At 40.3% G+C, this 18,744-nt stretch overlaps 1 protein-coding gene across 2 annotated transcripts in view; it reads left to right on the top strand.

Moving 5' to 3' along the window:
• si:ch211-186j3.6 (neural-cadherin) overlaps positions 1-18,744 on the top strand; it is a 359,727-nt gene that overhangs the window by 305,080 nt on the left and 35,903 nt on the right. For both annotated transcript variants that reach the window (XM_087841852.1, XM_087841818.1), the window contains exons 34-35: positions 2,044-2,224; positions 16,107-16,351. In XM_087841852.1, coding sequence (XP_087697978.1) covers positions 2,044-2,224; positions 16,107-16,351 — 426 coding nt within the window. The remainder of the gene's footprint in view (positions 1-2,043; positions 2,225-16,106; positions 16,352-18,744) is intronic.

The following is an 18,744-nucleotide window of genomic DNA, read 5'->3' as shown; positions in this document are numbered from 1 at the left end:
TTACTTTTGAGCTAACTCAAACCATAAAGCAGCAACAAGCTGATAGTTTGGCCACTGGTGTCAAACTAGCTTTAGCTCATGGACTGCATCCAGCTCAGTTTGTTAGTAACTTCCACAAAAACGTAAGAATTTTGTATGTTTTTTAGAATAAAAGTTTCAAATTAAATGAACTGTAAATATTTAGCAAATATTATTTTAAAAAATAAGTGCAAGTTCAGAAATAAATTACTTATGATTTATTTTCCCATGTTCATTACAAAGAAACTCAGTTGCCCTAAATTTAACCTCCTAAGACCCAAACTCTTCCACGGCATGCATTTTTAATTTCTCTTTGATATTTGGGCTGATTGGAGCCCGATGAATGTAAAAACAAAGAATTACCAGATTTTGTTTTTTGTTTTTTTTACCTTATTTTTGTTTTTAAGAAAAATGAGAGCCACATATGAGGATATTTGTTTAAAATTTTGATAGAACAGTAGCAGGATAATGTCCTCGTAAGTGGATATCCGGCCCTTGTAGAGCAAAATTGGGTATTTTGGTCTAAATAACCCAAAATGCAGAGATTTTGGCAGGGATAGCTCAGTAGGTAGAGTGGTTGCCCTATGATCAGAAGGTCGGGGGTTCGACTCCACTGAACGGCTACCCTGAGGTACCCCTGAGCAAGGTACCGTCCCTACACACTGCTCCCCGGGCGCTGCATTGGTGGCTGCCTACTGCTTCACTGGGTGAATGGGTTAAACGCAGAGGAGTAATTTCCCTACGGGGACTAACACATACACATTATTATTATTATTATTACATTATTATTAAAATGTGATGTCCACATATGTGGACGCCAGGTCCTAGGAGGTTAAAGAAACAAATCACCTTTGCTCCTTGGTTTAAAGGTTTTATGTCAATGGCAGGCCATCAGTACTGGATAACTGAGAATCATTCAGATGTGTGGAGTTAACAGTTTGAAAAGATCATCTTATTGCATGATACAGTTCCTAAAGGCTTACCATAATACTTCCTGGTCCACCCATCCATCCACTGTACCCTGTACAGCTCTTGGGGACATGGTGTGTTCTCACCTGAATGTCCCAGGTCTGTCACAGGGACTCCACACAGTCGGACATGCCCGAAACAATTCACCAGAAAGCTGGGCAAGAGGCTTCCTAGTCAAGTGCTCAAGCTGCTTCAGGTATTCTTGAGCGGTTATACTCTGAGCCCCTGAAGAATGGTGAGCTCTTTCTTTATTCAAGCAGATGAGACTTGAGGTAATATAAAAACAACAGTAGAGTAACAACAATGATACAATAACCACTTTGGTTTTACTTTGTGACTTATAGCTGGTTGTTTCTTGTAGTATTAATTGATATAAATCCTATTGAGTTCTTACCGACACGTTCTTTTATTTGCTTCTTTGCTTGGTAAATATGTTTTACAGTCGGTCTGGGAGCCTCATTGTGAAGGGTGTTTGCTTTAATTCTGACATAGCAAAAAGGAGTCGGGGATTAGAAACAGTTGCCAAAATCCAAAAAAACCAAACTGTAATAAACCAGAAGTAGGAGTAAAATAAAAATGATCCACATTTTAGGGATTTGTGTTCCGAACAAAAACACATTCACAGTGTGCAAAATATATATAGATGCCTTTCACATGTGTTTACTCCCTTTAGCACAGTTTAGCAGGTGTTTGCCCGAGTGACACATCTAAGTTGTCAGCGCACCGCGGAGAACATAATCAAGTATCCAACACAAATATTTTCCTGTTATCCACAACATTATGAATGACGGATTATTAGATTCTGCTCTAAATACCTGACACTCAAAAGCTCACTAGACATTGTTGCAGCAAAAGAGGAATTTTGCAAAATCTTGGAGATGTCAAAATGTGAGTGGGTGGATTTATGCCTCGAGTGGTAGAACTGGAGCCAGTTTATTTGTTACCAGGTACACGAGCAGAGCTCTGCTCTCATTTTGTGTCTGTGTACATAAATGCAAATAAATAAAGTCTGTTTGTTGTTCCGCTGAACCCTCGTTTCCATTCTTCTCCCTGCAGGCTGTATGAGGGATCTACGCCTCAATGGTCGCTACATGCCGCTGGACAGCCAGCCACGAGATGGGGTTTCCCAGGTCAGCGTACAAGGCCTGTCTGCTGGGTGCTCATCTGACTCCTGCAAAAGGAACCAATGTAGCCCCCCTTTTACCTGCGTCGACTTGTGGAGAGTGCACGAATGCAGGTGCGCACGCAAACCCACGCATACCGAATGCAATTGCACAGTCGAGCACACACGCTCTTCCTTGTGAGTCAAAAGCATGAAAACACATGCGTTTAAACCCATTTGCTCCCTTTGAAACCACTTCTCAGCCTCTGACATGGATATTATTTTTGTTCATAGGCATATAAAGATGCTTTGAAATAACCCAGCCCTGACCCACTTAAGACTGCGAAAGAAAAAGCATCCCTGAGCTTTTATTTATTGTAAAGCTAAAATGTCTGTGCAAATTCTATGGAAACCCTTTTCTAACAAAACACACATTTGCTCGTGCGTACAAACACAAAGGATGTTTGAATGCACGGCAGCCAATTCAAAGCAAATAGTAAAGGAAGACCAGAAAAGGTCCACACTGGCATCCTGTACAACAACTTGCAAAACTGGAACAAGAAGGACAGCAGACTGACTGTTTTGGAATTTGTAACAGTTTCAACATGGTCTGAAATGTGTGGGAGTGGAGCAGAGCAGTTTTAAACATCCACCAGGTCATGAGCTCTTTGTTTCTTGTAGAGATGGACCGATCCGATATTACGTATCGGTATCGGTCCGATACTGACCCAAATTACTGGATCGGATATCGGCGAGAAATAAAAAATGTAATCCGATCCATTAAATATCAAAAAAGCACCTCACAAAACTTGCGACACAGCGTAACTCGGCTCATAACCGTAGCACGTTGCAGCAGTATGCATCACGTGATAGAGCAGCTGTGTGTATTTGTAGCCTCACTAGCAAACCAGCATTTCATCTCCGAGGAAGTTTTCCCAGAGAGAAGTAAAGCAAGTGTGTAAGTTCATCTCTGAATGTTTGTAAAGCATTCCCACGTTAAGCTTAACCAATATATGGAGTGACTGCCTCTCTCTCTCTCTCCTGCTGCTACTTCAATCGTGAAACTGCTTAATGATCGGCTGATCGGCTTTTCTGTCGCGACTCCGTCTCTCTTGTTTGTTTTTGGCCCACTTCTCACCAGAAAGAGGAAACCAGCGGCTGAACAACAGCAGCACGTTTAAGCTTGATAAGCTGTTGTTAGAATTTATTTAATATTACTTTCTACACCAGGATCTTTTTCTATGCAGCTGACGGCTGGTAACTGTGCAGGGGCGGATCTAGCAAAGTTTAGCCAGGGGGGCCGATAGGGCATGAACAGGGTATATTACGGTATATAGTAACTATTAAGTCTAATATACCCTAATAAGCTGTAGTACTTTTTCCTTTGGGAAGATACCATCTGTGAATTCTGCAATTCTGTTGAAGAAAGATGTTGAATCTATTTAATTATTCTTAAAAAATAATTTATTTCTGTGCATTTTTCCCCTGCATCAAATTAAATTTGATTACATCGATTAAGCATCGTGAGGTGGAGGTTGGGGGGTGGTTCCCTATTCTTTTTTTTTTTTTTTGCTGGGAGTTTGCAACCCTATTAGTTAGGTTGCTTAACCCTTTAAGACCTACCATAGAACCAAGTCCGCCAGAGCTTATATCATATTTTTACATGCTGTGGAGCCATTTTTGGGAGCATTTCAAGTTGGTATACATCAATACAACCATTACAGCCCAAATTTTAATAATATGTCTGCATTAAGTCCATAGTAACCACACTAATTGCAAAAAAGTGCAATAAACTACAAAAGATTTGAAAATCGTTTTTGTTTTTTTTACATATATTTCTACTTGGAGAAATTTAAGAGGCTTATCCCTCAAAACTGTAAATACAAAAAAGTTGCACAAAATAGTTTCCCACCACAGGAAATTTATTTTGAGTGTCTTCATAGTTTTATTTTTGAGATACAACAATTTTTATACACTGCAGGAAAAACGAAAAACAATCCTATGATGCAAATTTGCAAAAAAGCAGCATATGCATCAAAATAAACTATTTCCAGCAGTGCAATATGAGTCCTAAGCATCCCAGAAACGACACAGAAAGTCATAAAGTCAAACATGACTTATAAAAACACCAGTATAGGCTTTCGAGGCCTACAAGTAAAAAACTACATTTTCCGCGAAAATGACGTCACTTCCGGTTTCGGGCAGGAAATGGCGGACATGCGATCGTTCGCTCTGGCGTCTGTTTCAATGTAGGAAGTGTTATGAACAGCTGATCGGATCGGCAAAGCGTGTTTCTGGAATATTATGTTTTTGTTGCTGCAAGTGCTTTTTATGCAGTTTTTGCAAAGTTATATGTGGAAGGAAACTGTGACCGAGGACAAGCTGATGGCATAAGATGTACGTACAACTCCTCCGGTTTCATATGCAAAAAAAATTATTGCGCTAGCTTACGTGGTTGCAGAGCTACCGGGATTTAAAAATAGTTACGCAAAACAGAGCGTGCCCGCTCCGACCGGCTTTAAAGGGTTAATATTTCTGCTAAGTACTCTTTAAAACACCAGAATAGGGAGGATGGAGCAGGTTTACGTTTATTAGATTGATCAGTGTTGCTGAACTATGAAATATTTTGGGTGCAGTGTGTTTTTTTACATACAGGTATAACAGAATAGCTTTAGTTGTTATTTATTTAAACTTGAGTATGAACTTATACAAAATGCAGGAAGATATTTAAAAAACGTTTTATTGATTAAAAAACACACTATATCGGATTCATATCGGTATCGGCAGATATCCAAATGATACTGGTATCGGACATAAAAAAGTGGTATCGTGCCATCTCTAGTTTCTTGTAGTATAAATGGTGGCATACGTGCTAAAAGAGGGAAAAAAAGCACATTAACCTCTTAGATGAAATCTCTTGTATGCATTTTGAAATTACAATCAATCCAGAATTCCCCATTTGGATGTCCCAAACATGAAAATGACATTAAAATGAGCAATAATCCATCCCAAACCCTGAACAGATCTAATGATATAATGAGAGCTATAATCTGCCCACATTTCTGTGCATTCCTCGTGTCTTTTTTACTTTTTAATCATGTTATGAATAAATTAATGCCAGTCATTCAGTGCACAGGCAACAGAATCCCTAAGCAACGTGCGTGCAGCCCATCCATCACTATATACAGTGATAGATAGACGAGGTAGTAAATGTTGGGTATTTCTTGTCTAAAAATGATTTTACACAATGAGCACTTTTCTTGTTTGACTCTCAGACTCTGAAAAGGGTTCTGTAATATCTTTCTATGACTTCAGGGCATGTCTGAAATCTCAGTTGAGCCTGCAATAAAACCGTGTGTGTATGAGAGCGGGAGCTGTGGTCATTCATCAGGTCTAACAAAATTATAGCAGGGAGCTGCATTATGGGAATTGTAGGATCCAGACGTAAAAGTCAAGATACATCAGCCTCTGCTCAGTTCGGATCATTCTTTATTAAGTTTGGAGTTATAGAAATGCAGGATTACTGAAAGTGACTCTGATTGCTTTGGTGGTTTAAACATGGAAAGAACTACCTCCATCTAATTATCAGCAATTCCTTCTGAATTTACTCTTTTGCTTTCTCTCTACAGGCCCAATTAACAAATCCTTTCAGGGATGTGGAATTTTATTTTACACACAGTCTCAATTAACTCAGTTTTGTTGTGATGCTTCTTTCTTATTACATTTTTTAAAATAAATCAGGAGCAATAAATGCAAGGCGACTACCAGGCAGCCTCCAAGTGCCAAACTGGTTGAAGGCCATTGCAAATTATTTGCTCATTTAGTTTCCTTTTGAAAATGCTATCAGCAGCTGCTAAACCTGTGACAGTGAAATCATCTTATATCTGTCTCAAATACTGATCTGTAGACTTTTATGACATGAAAGTCATGTGAAATAATCAGTGAAATGTATACACTATTATCAGAGAAAAGCTTCCTCCCATCCATCCATTGACTTCCCTTCATCCAGGGCCGGGTCACGGGGGTGGCAGCCTAAGTGGAGAAGCCCAGACCTCCCTGTCCCAGGCCACGCCCTCCAGCTTATCTGGGGGAACATCAATGCATTCGCAGCCCACCTGATTGATATCATCTCTCCAGCATGTCCTGGGTAAGGTGCCCTGCTGAGAGGTAGGACATGCCCAAAACACCTTACCCAGGAGTAGGGCTTCACGGTAATACCGGTGTAATGTTGGGCAACGATAAGAAAATGAAATATCGCGATAGAATATGGGTAAAACGCGCATGCGCAGTGCCTTTGTTTACATACGCACATGGCGGCGACGCAGAATGAGAAGAGCGAACGCGGATCGTTAAATGAAACCAATGAACCAGAACTGGTTTGTTAAAATGCTGCAACTTCAGTGGTGTGGAACTGGTTTGGCTTTCATCTGTCAGATACACAACAAAGCACTATTTTTGGTAGAGCATGCCAGCGGGCCGTCGTTATTACCGGTTTTTTTTGGCACACTTAAAATCAATCATTTGATTTTTCTGTAAATCGACAGTGCCCCTTATAATCCCGTGTGTCTTATGTATGAACTCTGGTTGTGTTTACTGACCTCGTAAAGATTTTATGTACACGGCGCTCGAAAATCTGTCAAATGTTTCAGTACGACTTTGCTAAGCTACGAAGCCGCACCGCTTGATGGATTGTTGGAGCATTACAGCTATCGTAGGAGGAGCCTCGCGGAGTGATACGTACTGTGCTTCAACATAATATTACCGTATTGTGTGTGTATAACCTCTTTTTAAGTTTTGTGGATATTATACATGGTTTTGCTGAGGATATGTCGGCCAATTTCCACTGGAAATGCCTTTTGGTTAAACTGTCAGCAAGGAATTACATTTGCACTGTTAAATTTTTATATAACTTTAATGCACTTAAAAAACAGCTGCTTGTTTAAGTGAAAATACGCTGATGTTTTTTGGGGTTTTTTGCACTAAAAACGTGGAGTTGTAAAGTATTTTGTCTCGTGTCAATTATATCGTCAGTTATATCGTTATCGCCAATTTTCAAATCTACATCGTGATAAATATTTTTGGTCATATCGCCCTGCTCCACCCAGGAGGCATCCTTGTCCGATGCCTGAACCAAATCAACCGACTTTTCTCTGAGCCTCTCTCAAGTGACGGCACTCATCACCTTGTCTCTAAACTTTCTCTGGATCATTAATTTGTGCAACAGAAATTCACTCAAAATTATCCACCGTTCAAGCGAATCTACTTGTGCATCTTTGGACCACTTCTAGCATGGCTAATATTTTTGGAAATCCTTTTTTGACCGTATGCACCATGGAAATCAAACGTGTGCAGAGAGCAAGCATCAACTTCAATATCAAGCCGACTTTACTTTAGTTTCAAGGATTATTGCTGGTGATTTGAGCAGGATCTCTCGGACCCAGAGACTAAACAGTTTATTTCTAGTCAGTACAACAAGTGTGCATGAAACTATCCCTACATGGTCTGCTGTAACGTGCATGCCTGAGCTGTACTTGTGGACATGCTGGAGGAGGTCCAGTGAGCATCACTGATTAGTGCTCTCTGAAAGTCGGGTTCAGACTCAAAACAGGAAAGGTCCTGGAAGAACTCCTTCCCAAGGAAACTACATTGAGGGGAAAATCAACCAAATCTAAATATGATACTTTTTTCTAATGTGGTAAAAGGCATTTTAATATGATAATATCATCACATTAACCCTTTAAAACCGGTCAGAGCAGCATGCTCCGTTTTGCGTAACTATTTTTAAATCCCGGTAGCTCTGCAACCACGTGAGCTAGCGCAATAATTTTTTTTGCATATGAAACCGGAGGAGTTGTACTTACGTCTTATGCCATCAGCTTGTCCTCGGTCACAGTTTCCTTCCACATATAGCTTTGCAAAAACTGCATAAAAAGCACTTGCAGCAACACAAACATAATATTCCAGAAACACGCTTTGCCGATCCGATCAGCTGTTTGTTACACTTCCTACGTTGGAATAGACGTCAGCGCGAACTATCGCATGTCCTCCATGACCTGCCTGAAACCGGAAGTGACGTCATTTTGCGGAAATGTAGTTTTTTACCATCAGGGCCTCATGAGCCTATACTGGTGTTTTTAAAAGTTATGTTTGACTTTATGACTTTCTGTGTGGTTTCTGGGATGCTTAGGACTCATATTGCACTGCTGGAAATAGTTTATTTTGATGCATATGCTGTTTTCTTTGCAAATTTGCATTATAATATTTATTTTCGTTTTTCCTGCAGTATATAAAAATTGGTGTATTTCAAAAATAAAACTATGAAGACACTCAAAATAAATTTCCTGTGGTGGGAAACTATTTTGTGCAACTTTTTTGTATTTACAGTTTTGAGGGATAAGACTCTTAAATTTCTCTAACTAGAAATATATGTTAAAAAAACAAAAACAATTTTATATTTTTTTGTAGTGTATTGCACTTTTTTGCAATTTATGTAATTACTATGTACTTAATGCAGACATATTATTAAAAATTTTGGCTATAATGGTTGTATTGATGTATAGCAACTTGAAATGCTCCCAAAAATGGCTCTACAGCATGTAGAAATATTATATAAGCTCTGGCAGACTTGGTTCTATGGTAGGTCTTAAAGGGTTAATATACTCACTACAATTTGCCTGAAATAAATGCTTGCACAGAAAGAATGTTTGCTATTAATACATTGGTGAAAATTCATGTATATTTACTGGCCCAAATGCCTTTGAACTCTGGGCACCGTTATTTTCTGTCTGAAGTTGGCATCAGACAGACTTTAAAAAGTTGAAACCCACAGAAAGCTGCAGTCCCGTCCCCCTTTCAAACATAACGCACAATGCAGCGAACCCACCTGCTCGGCCGCTAAATGTGGTAAAAACAACATTTTTACAACCCCTCTCACCCTGATCGGATTCGCCCATTTGCTTGATCAACGTTTCACACGCACTACTGTATTAATTCCTCTAAAAGGCTTAGTTTGTCAGTGGGAAATGGGAAATGTCGTGCAACGAAAAGCTGCGGCGCGCTAACAACCCTCTCCTGTGGCACAGAGCGAATCAAACACGGAGAGCTCTTAGCCACATCCACTAATCTCAGCTATTTTTCTGCCATTGGAAACATCAGCCTCTATTCAGTGTGTGCAGCCTCCTAGCTTTTAATCTGGCCTTTCCCCTTTTTCCCACTCCTCTCATCCACTCATCCACTCACCCACATCATCTATCTACCAATTTATTTTTTCTTCTTTTACAATGGCTCTCATTCTTGCACTCTGCTCCCCCCCCATCCCTCCATTTCTTGGGTTGTATGGTTCTCATCTCGCTTTAACCTCCCTAGCGCGGCCACACACACAGACACACACATAGTCCGACTCTCTATTCTCCTAGTGCTTATTTGTTCGCCTTGTTCTCTTTCCAGTACTTGACCTGAACCTTGGAACATGATTAAAGGGTAGTAAATGTTGGCAGTGAGCACTCCATGCCCAAGTGTTTGAAGCTAACTGGAGGGCCACCGTCAAATAGTCAAGTAATTGCTGTTAATGCTGCATTTGGGCTCAAATAAATAGGGACACAGTCAGATTTTTTCATTTAAGAAAAGAGAAAATATGATAAATTCACTGTTTGCAGTCAGGTTATCATAAACGTAAATGGAGACGGAGAGAGTATAACTGTTTCGCATCTAAGCGGGGCTAGTCGAGGGGATCAAAAAGTTGAAACGGTGTTTAATTGAAGCTTATTCTGCCGTCAGATCAGACCTCCAGTTGTGGAGGCGAAGCATCTGTCAGAGCACCGACTGCTTCACGAGGGGAAACGGAGACAGTACTATATCAAAGCCTATATTAAACTAAGCCTCTAACAGCAGATATTACAAGAAAAAATTAAAGGCTTAGCACTCGGTGTGAAATTTAGGTCTGTAGCAAGTTTCATATCTTCATATCTGTTTCATAATTAATTTGTCATTGTGTGGAAAAAGGGGCTATGGGAGTCTGTTGAGGAAATAACAGAGGCTGCTGAGAGTCACGTTGATAATTGCACGTCTCCTGCCAAATCCACACGTTAGCTGAATGCATGCGCACATTAACAACCAGCGTTTAATGACGAATAAAGAAAGCACTCTGCACATGCTCAGTTCGTTCAGCGCTGACTGACAGGTAAAGTCAGGCACAGAGCCCATAGCACACCTGCATACATTTACACTGACAGGTGAGATGGACCTTTTTTATTATATGAGCTTTTTTGATACCTCACAAACTTTTGTTGTTACTTCTTGGAAAGCTTCGCACTTAGCTCACCAGTAATTTAAACTGTGGGATTATATCAGAGGTTATATTAGAAAAATCCACCTACTTGTTGGACTCCTTCAGTCTGTTCATATCAGAATTTATTTTCTCCTTTTTCCACTCATACTGTTACCTGGAAAAGTTTATGTTCAATAACTACAGCTCAGCGTTCACTGCATTCTTTTTTTAAATAAAAAAATAAATAAAAACGTTGATTTTACATTTGCCACGTCTCTGTATCTCAGCCATGCAGGCACAGGAAGGATGGCAAGTAGTTTGCAAAAGCTTTAAATTAATTACATTTTAGACCAGCGGTCTCCAACCTTTTTTGCGCCACGGACCGGTTTATGCCCAACAATATTTTCATGGACCGGCCTTTAAGGTGTCACGGATAAATACAACAAAATAAAACTAGTACTGGTACCGAAAAAGAGAAAATTTATTCATAACACACGTGAAAAGACCCAGGAAAACCGAGTAAACGCTAAAAACGATAACAAAATAACGCTGAAAACCGATAAAAACCCTGAAAACTATACATTTCACACCTGAGCCTCAACTCTCGCGGCCCGGTACCAAACGACTCACGGACCGGTACCGGTCCGAGGCCCGGGGGTTGGGGACCGCTGTTTTAGACGAACCCTATCATTCTGACCACTTGCCTTCTGCAAAGCCCACTGGTGCTCATCCAGTATGTTAAAATAAAAGCTCTAAAATCTAAACATAATTCTGAGGATAGGCGATGTTGGTGAGTAGGACAGCTAACAAAATACTAGAAGTTATAGACAGACACTTTGACCCTAAGGAATAAATTCATGCTGCACGTTTCTAACATAACGTGCCACCTTCAGTGTCGGACACTCGCTGGTTTCCGGGTGATCGAAGCCAAAGACGCAGCTCTCATCACCAACTGATCCCGGTACAGAAGTGTCGGTATTCCTCAAAAGATTTCCAGGAGGCATGTTGAAATCTTAGAGCCCAAACAGATGTGGTCAGAAGTGGACTCCAGTAAGTGATCCAGAAATGGGTCCAGTCGTGGAGAGGCGCACAAAGAGATGATTGTGAAGCAGAGATCAGCGGAATAAAAAACAATATTTTGGGTTTTTCTTTAAATTTCTAGACAGAGTTGTGGAACTTTGTGAGCACATTTCATATTTTAAGTTCTATTTTTACCTTTACTATTATATTTATTTACCGGAGCACATTATTAAGAAAAGCAACAGAATTCCCAAGCGGCATGACAGCATAACATTGAGATGAAAAATATCTCTATCACCAGAGATATAAAAAAAATATTATTAATCATGCTTCAGAAAGTCTAACAGCTCCACACCTGTCACTGATTACAGTGCACACAGGCTCCGTGTTATGATAAGGCACTCTTCCTAGCACCAACTGCAGTCATGGCTAATGACAGGTAATGATAAGAGAAGCTGTGTTTTCTGTTAGACAGTCAGGTGTCCTGTATTCAACACCTACACAGGCTCCAACCGCACTACAATTATTCCCGAGTGCTCGGCTATGATTGTGGCATAATAATCCTTTGCACAAATAATTTTCTTTTTAAAATGTCTAACAGATCGATAGGAACGTGGTCGTTTTAAAAACGGATATTTACATCTGCAATAACAAACAAAAACAAATAAGCTGAACAGTGAAAATGGTTTAATGGTGATGCTGATGCTAACTCTCGTGGGGTGAATGTGCGGTAGCTCGTTCTGAAATGCTGCTATATGAGATGACAGTTCAGAAAAGTCCTGCTGAACATAAAAGGTAAAAAAAGTGGAGCATCTACTTGTTTTGGCTCTGGTTAGAGCTCCTCACAGCTGCATCCTGTACAAGATGGACATTAGAGGAAAACGAGAGCGAGTTGCATAAATAATTATCCTCCCCAGCCGGCAACAGAATCATTTTCTCAGGATCATAGAGAGTAAAAGTTAGTCTATCCTCGCATATATTTAAGGTTTGTGTGTGATCACTCTATCTGTACTAAAGACTAACTGTATGTGACAGGGGTTTTTTGTATACAGCTATATTGTATATCAGACTAGTATCACCTCATGCTGTCAGATGCCACCTGTGTCCTTTGCTCACTGCTCGTGGTTTTATTAGCCAGAGAAAATTAGAAACCTACCAAGTCCACTTTAGAAGATTAGAAGGGGAGCGTGGCATAAATCGCTGGTTTTTGTGTTTTTACTTTATGCTTGATTAGGATTAAGAAAAATGGGCCCCTCGTCAACAGCAGTCCTTCATGTTAAAGACAAACGTTACGCCCCTCTGCAGCCCCTAATCTCCACAGTGTGGTCACCTGTTGCTAATTGGCCACACCTAGTCAGGTGTGGATAAAAGCATACCAGAGGCGGGCTTTCGAGGAGCTCACTAGTCTTTGTCTTGGTGGCACCAGCTATTTTAGCCAGCCTGCTATGCCATTTAACCCTTTAAAGCCGGCCGGAGCGGGCACGCTCTGTTTTGCGTAACTATTTTAAAATCCCGGTAGCTCTGCAACCACGTGAGCTAGCGCAATAATTTTTTTTGCATATGAAACCGGAGGAGTTGTACTTACATCTTATGCCATCAGCTTGTCCTCGGTCACAGTTTCCTTCCACATATAGCTTTGCAAAAACTGCATAAAAAGCACTTGCAGCAACAAAAACATAATATTCCAGAAGCAGGCTTTGCCGATCAGCTGTTCATAACATTTCCTACGTTGGAATAGACGTCAGCGCAAACTTTCGCATGTCCGCCATGACCTGCCCGAAACCGGAAGTGGCGTCATTTTTGTGGAAATGTAGTTTTTTACCATGAGGGCCTCATGAGCTTATACTGGTGTCGTTTCTGGGATGCTTAGGACTCATATTGCACTGCTGGAAATAGTTTATTTTGATGCATATGCTGCTTTTTTGCAAATTTGCACTATAATATTTATTTTCGTTTTTCCTGCAGTATATAAAAATTGGTGTATTTCAAAAATAAAGCTATGAAGACACTCAAAATAAATTTCCTGTGGTGGGAAACTATTTTGTGCAACTTTTTTGTATTTACAGTTTTGAGGGATAAGCCTCTTAAATTTCTCTAACTAGAAATATATGTTAAAAAACAAAAACGATTTTCACTTTTTTTGTAGTGTATTGCACTTTTTTGCAATTTATGTCATTACTATGCACTTAATGCATACATATTATTAAAATTTGGGCTATAATGGTTGTATTGATGTATAGCAACTTGAAATGCTCCCAAAAATGGCTCCACAACATGTAAAAATATAATATAAGCTCTGGCAGACTTGGTTCTATGGTAGGTCTTAAAGGGTTAAGATAAAACCTCTTCTCACTAACACTCTGGTATTCATCTCCTTTTTTATGTTGTGGCTTTTGAGCCGAGTCGTAACACAAATTAGAACATCGTATCTGTTCTGATATTTGTCCTGTGAACATAAACTGCTGTCTGAAAATAAAGAATTTCTAAAAATTAACCAAAAGGTGACGAGACTGACACCAAACCCAGCGATCACCTGGTTCACAAATACTAATTAGTTAAGTTATTAAGTTGTCTGGGGCATTTAACCAAACGATTAATGGTGAAGTATATGTGTAAACCATGGCTCATGCAGGTATTCCAGATATTCTTATCCCCAGCAGGTTTTCCCAGTTACTCCTTGGGAATCCTGACGCCCAGCTCATAGATGTATATTCACCACAAGTTCTTGGTCTACCCTGGGGTAAGACCCAGTTGGGCATGCCTGCAAAACCTCCACATCAGTTGGCACAATGAAAAAGCTTCTTTTAAAAGCCACATGTGTTAGCTCCCCATGTTTGACCTGGCAGGTTTCATGCCGGATGCCCTTCCTGACAAAGAGAATTCGGGTCTGTGGCTGGAATTAAACAAGCAACCTTTTTCTCGCCAAGCAAACGTGTTTGATGATAGACAATAGAGGATGTCCAACGCCTTAACTGTCTCGATTAAATGAGATTTTTACATTAAACGTTTTCGTTTTGTCGTAAGCTGAACGGTTTTGACTGACCGCCACCATCACACTGAAGCCAACAAAAAAATGATAATCTACCAACTTTTGGTTGAAGAAAATAAACTTATTTCACCTTTTTTCATTTCAAAGGTGTTGCAGATGTTAGAGCAGACAGGCCTTTCGTCACTGCTGGAAACAACACCGCAGAGAGCTCGGCCTTATTTACTTCTTAGTACAAACACACACATAAACGTCCATTGTTTATAAAAAATTAGCCCACGATGTTGGTCTATAAGTTTGCCTTTGATCTCATAACCTTGTGCGTTGGTAACGCTCTAAGTTAACGCCTTTAAACAAATGACTGGGTGTAATGAAAGCCTGCTTGGTCTCACACGTCTTCTCCCCACTGTTTTCTTTTGGTCTGAATTCTTTTCATGACAGGAGGAATCAGAGGTGTTGGTACACAATGTACTAAAATAAAAGCCAAAACAAAGTTCCTGCCTTTCTTTCATAACGAATCAAAAATGGATTTTGAATCGAACTGTGTCCTCGAGGAATTGCACTAAAAACGAACGTTGAGATTTCCTGAGACTCTCACCCACACAGTGAGTTTAAATAGCTAAGCAGATAAGAACATAATTCAGAGACAGATTCTGGGAGAAGATACAGGAAATTAACCCATTACTGCCTCGTCTGGGTTGGTTTCTGTAGCCGAGAAAGAGCAGTTACGAGATGAATTACAGCACCGATTTGGATTTAGCGTCGCTCTTTCATAGTAAAGTTAAGTCAATATTTATAAGGACGAGCATATCTGCGGAGAGCAGAGGTACGACTCTGATGTCATCAGAATGTTCCGCCTGGAGCTTTTCCATAGACTTTGAATGGGATGGTGAATTAATGGGCTCATAAAATGTTTGTTTGAACTTTTACACCCAAATGAGCTTTTAATTATAGTAGTGCTTTCTGAAGTGAGGCAGAAAATGTGCCCCTGTCTGCATAAAACCATCCTAGTTACTGCCAGTGCCACTGTCAGCACTTTTATCCCCTGCAGTCCAGTTCTCTGTTCAAGTGTACATCTGTGTGAGATCACCTATTAAAGTAGTAAATAACTCCGTTAAGACCAGAGGGAGATAATGACAAGCCAGCTTTACATCTCAAGATGTACTTCAGTAACTTTTTAGTAACTATTTTATTGCACACTTTCTTTGCTCAAGTATGTTTTACAGAAACTTCATTTGAATACAATAATTGTGCTACATGCATTTATTTATAGTTTTAAGTATTTACACACATTCCTAAAATTCCCAGTCTTCCGGTGCCGTGTCCTGTCTTATCGCTCTTGATTTCAGAATAATAGCTGAAGCAGAGCGTTCATGCTGGTGTTGTTTCTTCTTCCCTGAGGTCAGGACATCAGAGAACTGACAGAGAGGAACAAGTGTGTTAATACTGCAGCATTTCAGCCTCGCTCTGTGATGTCATAAAGATCCACCAATGGAGAAAAAACGGTCTGAAACCTGAGCTTTCGGCTCACCAGTTATTGTAAACTCGCCACTCGAGCGTTTGACTTTCACAGCTACATAATATAGGAGGAGTGTATATTCTGATGAGGTAACAGTAACAGTTTTTATCCTCATGTTGTTCACCTTATCAAATCTCACGAACATGAAATACACAGGTGGGTTTTTTTGCTTGTTTTCTCTGTTCCTGACCGGCTGCTGTCTCTATCCAACTCTTGTCTTTTGCAGATGTCCTCCTGGTCACATGATCAGTGTAAACGGGACCAAAAAGTCTTGCTTGTACACCCTTTGTGCTATGCGGCCCTGTCACCGCGGGACCTGCGTGGCCCAGTCGCCCTCCAAATTCACCTGCCACTGCCCGGAGGGTTACCGAGGACACCGCTGTGAGACGACACTGGCCATATACAGGGAGGACGTGGGCCTCAGCTTCAGCTCCCTGTTTGCCATCTGTATCTGCTTCATGGCCTTACTGGGTAAGTCCTGTAAATCTGTCAGACTGTATTACTGTCGTGTTTCTACGGCAACACTTCCCATGCTAACTATAAGCAATTTGGAAACAATAATGATGCTTAATATAATGTTTAAAGCTATAACTCTGTATGAATGCAGCCCTGATAGCGTTATCGTGAGCGTACTGCAGCGAGGCGGGAGGTGAATCTGCTTCGTGTGCAGGCTGACAAATGCTGCTATTTTAGTACTGATGAGTACAAAATGACTATTATGTGACAGTGGAGTGCATCATAGGTTTGAAACTGACACTTGAAAAAATTGAAGCTTTCATTCATAAAGTTCGTGCACTCAAAAGTGGGATGACGGTAGAGCGCCAGGTGTTTGTAATTATCTAATCAAGGGCGTTTTTTTTATTATGTGTGAGTTAATGTGTTTATACGTCTCAATGTGGAAACAAACAGAGACACCACGATGGTGCGCTCTGTTTTATCGATCAGTGTTTTTGTTAGAGTGGATTGTTAAATGTTTGTCATTTTTATGTTTACCATTTGTAGATTGTTTTAAGGTATTCTTTCTGTCCTCCCCTCCCCAGATTCTCGAGAATCTGGATGGGGGGCAGTAGTATTTTTAATCACAGGAACATCCTTATGAAGGTCTGTTTGATGTTGGTAAACTTCCTCCCCTTTGTATGGCTTCACTGTGTTATCTAGGGTGAACCATCTAGGGTGTGGGGGAGACTACCCTCTTTATGATCAAGGATGTTCCTCCTGCTTTTATGTTATATGACCCTTTGATCAGCAGGATAACACACACACACACACACATACACTCTTACTTAAATACAGAAGTTCACACATATACATACAATGCCTGTCTTAGAACCAAGGGAGTGTGGCCAGGGCTGGACTGGGACAAAAAATCGGCCCGGGCATTTTGACTAGAGACCGGCCCACCAAAAATGTGACGTCATTCAGGGGTAAAACCGCAAATGATTCTGGGAACTTGTGGCAAGCGGTACTAGCGCATGCAGGCTTTCAATTGAACTCAGTTACACAGCGATAAAAAGAAACACAAAAAATGGCAAGAAACTGTTGTATTATTAACTGCAATAGCCGGTGTTGTGCCAAAAAGTGATTGTCTGCCAAAAACTGATTTCCGGTATTTGCCAAAAACTGATTGCTCGTATTTAAATTGCTATAAGTAACTTGTTGGGCTATAATATGTGAAACATATGTCAAATGCATCCCTCATGGATGACATAAAGTCATATTGAGCTACAAACAACATTAGTGTAACAAGGTAGAAGCCGCAATCAGTCTTTGGCAGTGACTTTTATATAACCTTTATTTATGCCGTTAAAAAAAAGTCTAATTAACATTAAAAATGTCTTTTGTAAGAAGTAGTTGGACAGCAGAAATGGCTCAAATATTACAATAGTTCAGTAAAAATATTTAAAGTGGGGATAAAGGACCGGATTGGTTATAATGTAAGTACAATAACACAGAGTTGTAAAGATACTTGAAAAAACTGATAATTTTTTAATTCCATATATAGCCCCTTTGTAAACGCTGTTCACCGAAGTCTATTTACCAACATAGATATTACACATAAAAAATACACACAAACATTGGAAATCAGTTTTTGGCAGGCAATCACTTTTTGGCACAACACCTGTTGCATGACAGCCACGGGAAGCCGACGGGTAAAGAGATCGGTTGTTATCGGATTACGTCGTGGAAATTGTTTAAGCCATGTTTCCGAAGTAACAAAGAGCCGACGGATGGCCTATAAGATTGCTAAACAAGGGGGAGGGTGCATCCGACCTCCTCGGCTGTAATTGGTCCAGCCCAGAGTCGATCATGACCAATTGGCCAATCCAACACCTTTCATTATTTATACCCTTCCAAAAAAAAAAAAAATCGATCGGCAAATGCCCGGTATGCCCGATGGCCAGTCCAGCTATGGGCTAGGCTTTGTTCTGACATGTTTTGTGTGAACTGTCTCTCAATAAAAGGCAGCAGGAGGAGGTCAGATCTGGAGGTCATTTTCGTGGTGGACACAGACGAGGCCTCCCTTGTGCAAATAATCGATCGATCGACTGTCTTGTTTTCTTCATGATGAATAAGTCTCTAAAATTAGCGGGGCTTGTGGAAACACAGACCCAACAGTTTTCAAAATGACAGCCTGATTTTCATGAGGTCAGTAACTCTAAAATAACTTCTTATGTCACTCTACATGAAAAGCAACTAATACTTCCTGCGTGATTTAATATACTCTCACAAACAAAAATGAAGTTGTGCGAGTTTTACGACAGCTAATCAAGAATGAATGTTTCTGCAGACGTGATCTCAAGAAGTTTCCGAGTCTTGCGCTGAAGTTTTCAGGCAGTTATTAATCAGACTTCTCAAGTTATTTG

This window comes from Neolamprologus brichardi, chromosome 1 (genome assembly GCF_056152115.1).
Source record: "Neolamprologus brichardi isolate AB-2024 chromosome 1, ASM5615211v1, whole genome shotgun sequence".
Taxonomy (NCBI): Eukaryota; Metazoa; Chordata; class Actinopteri; order Cichliformes; family Cichlidae; genus Neolamprologus; species Neolamprologus brichardi.
This window is presented reverse-complemented; position numbering and strand designations above follow the sequence as displayed.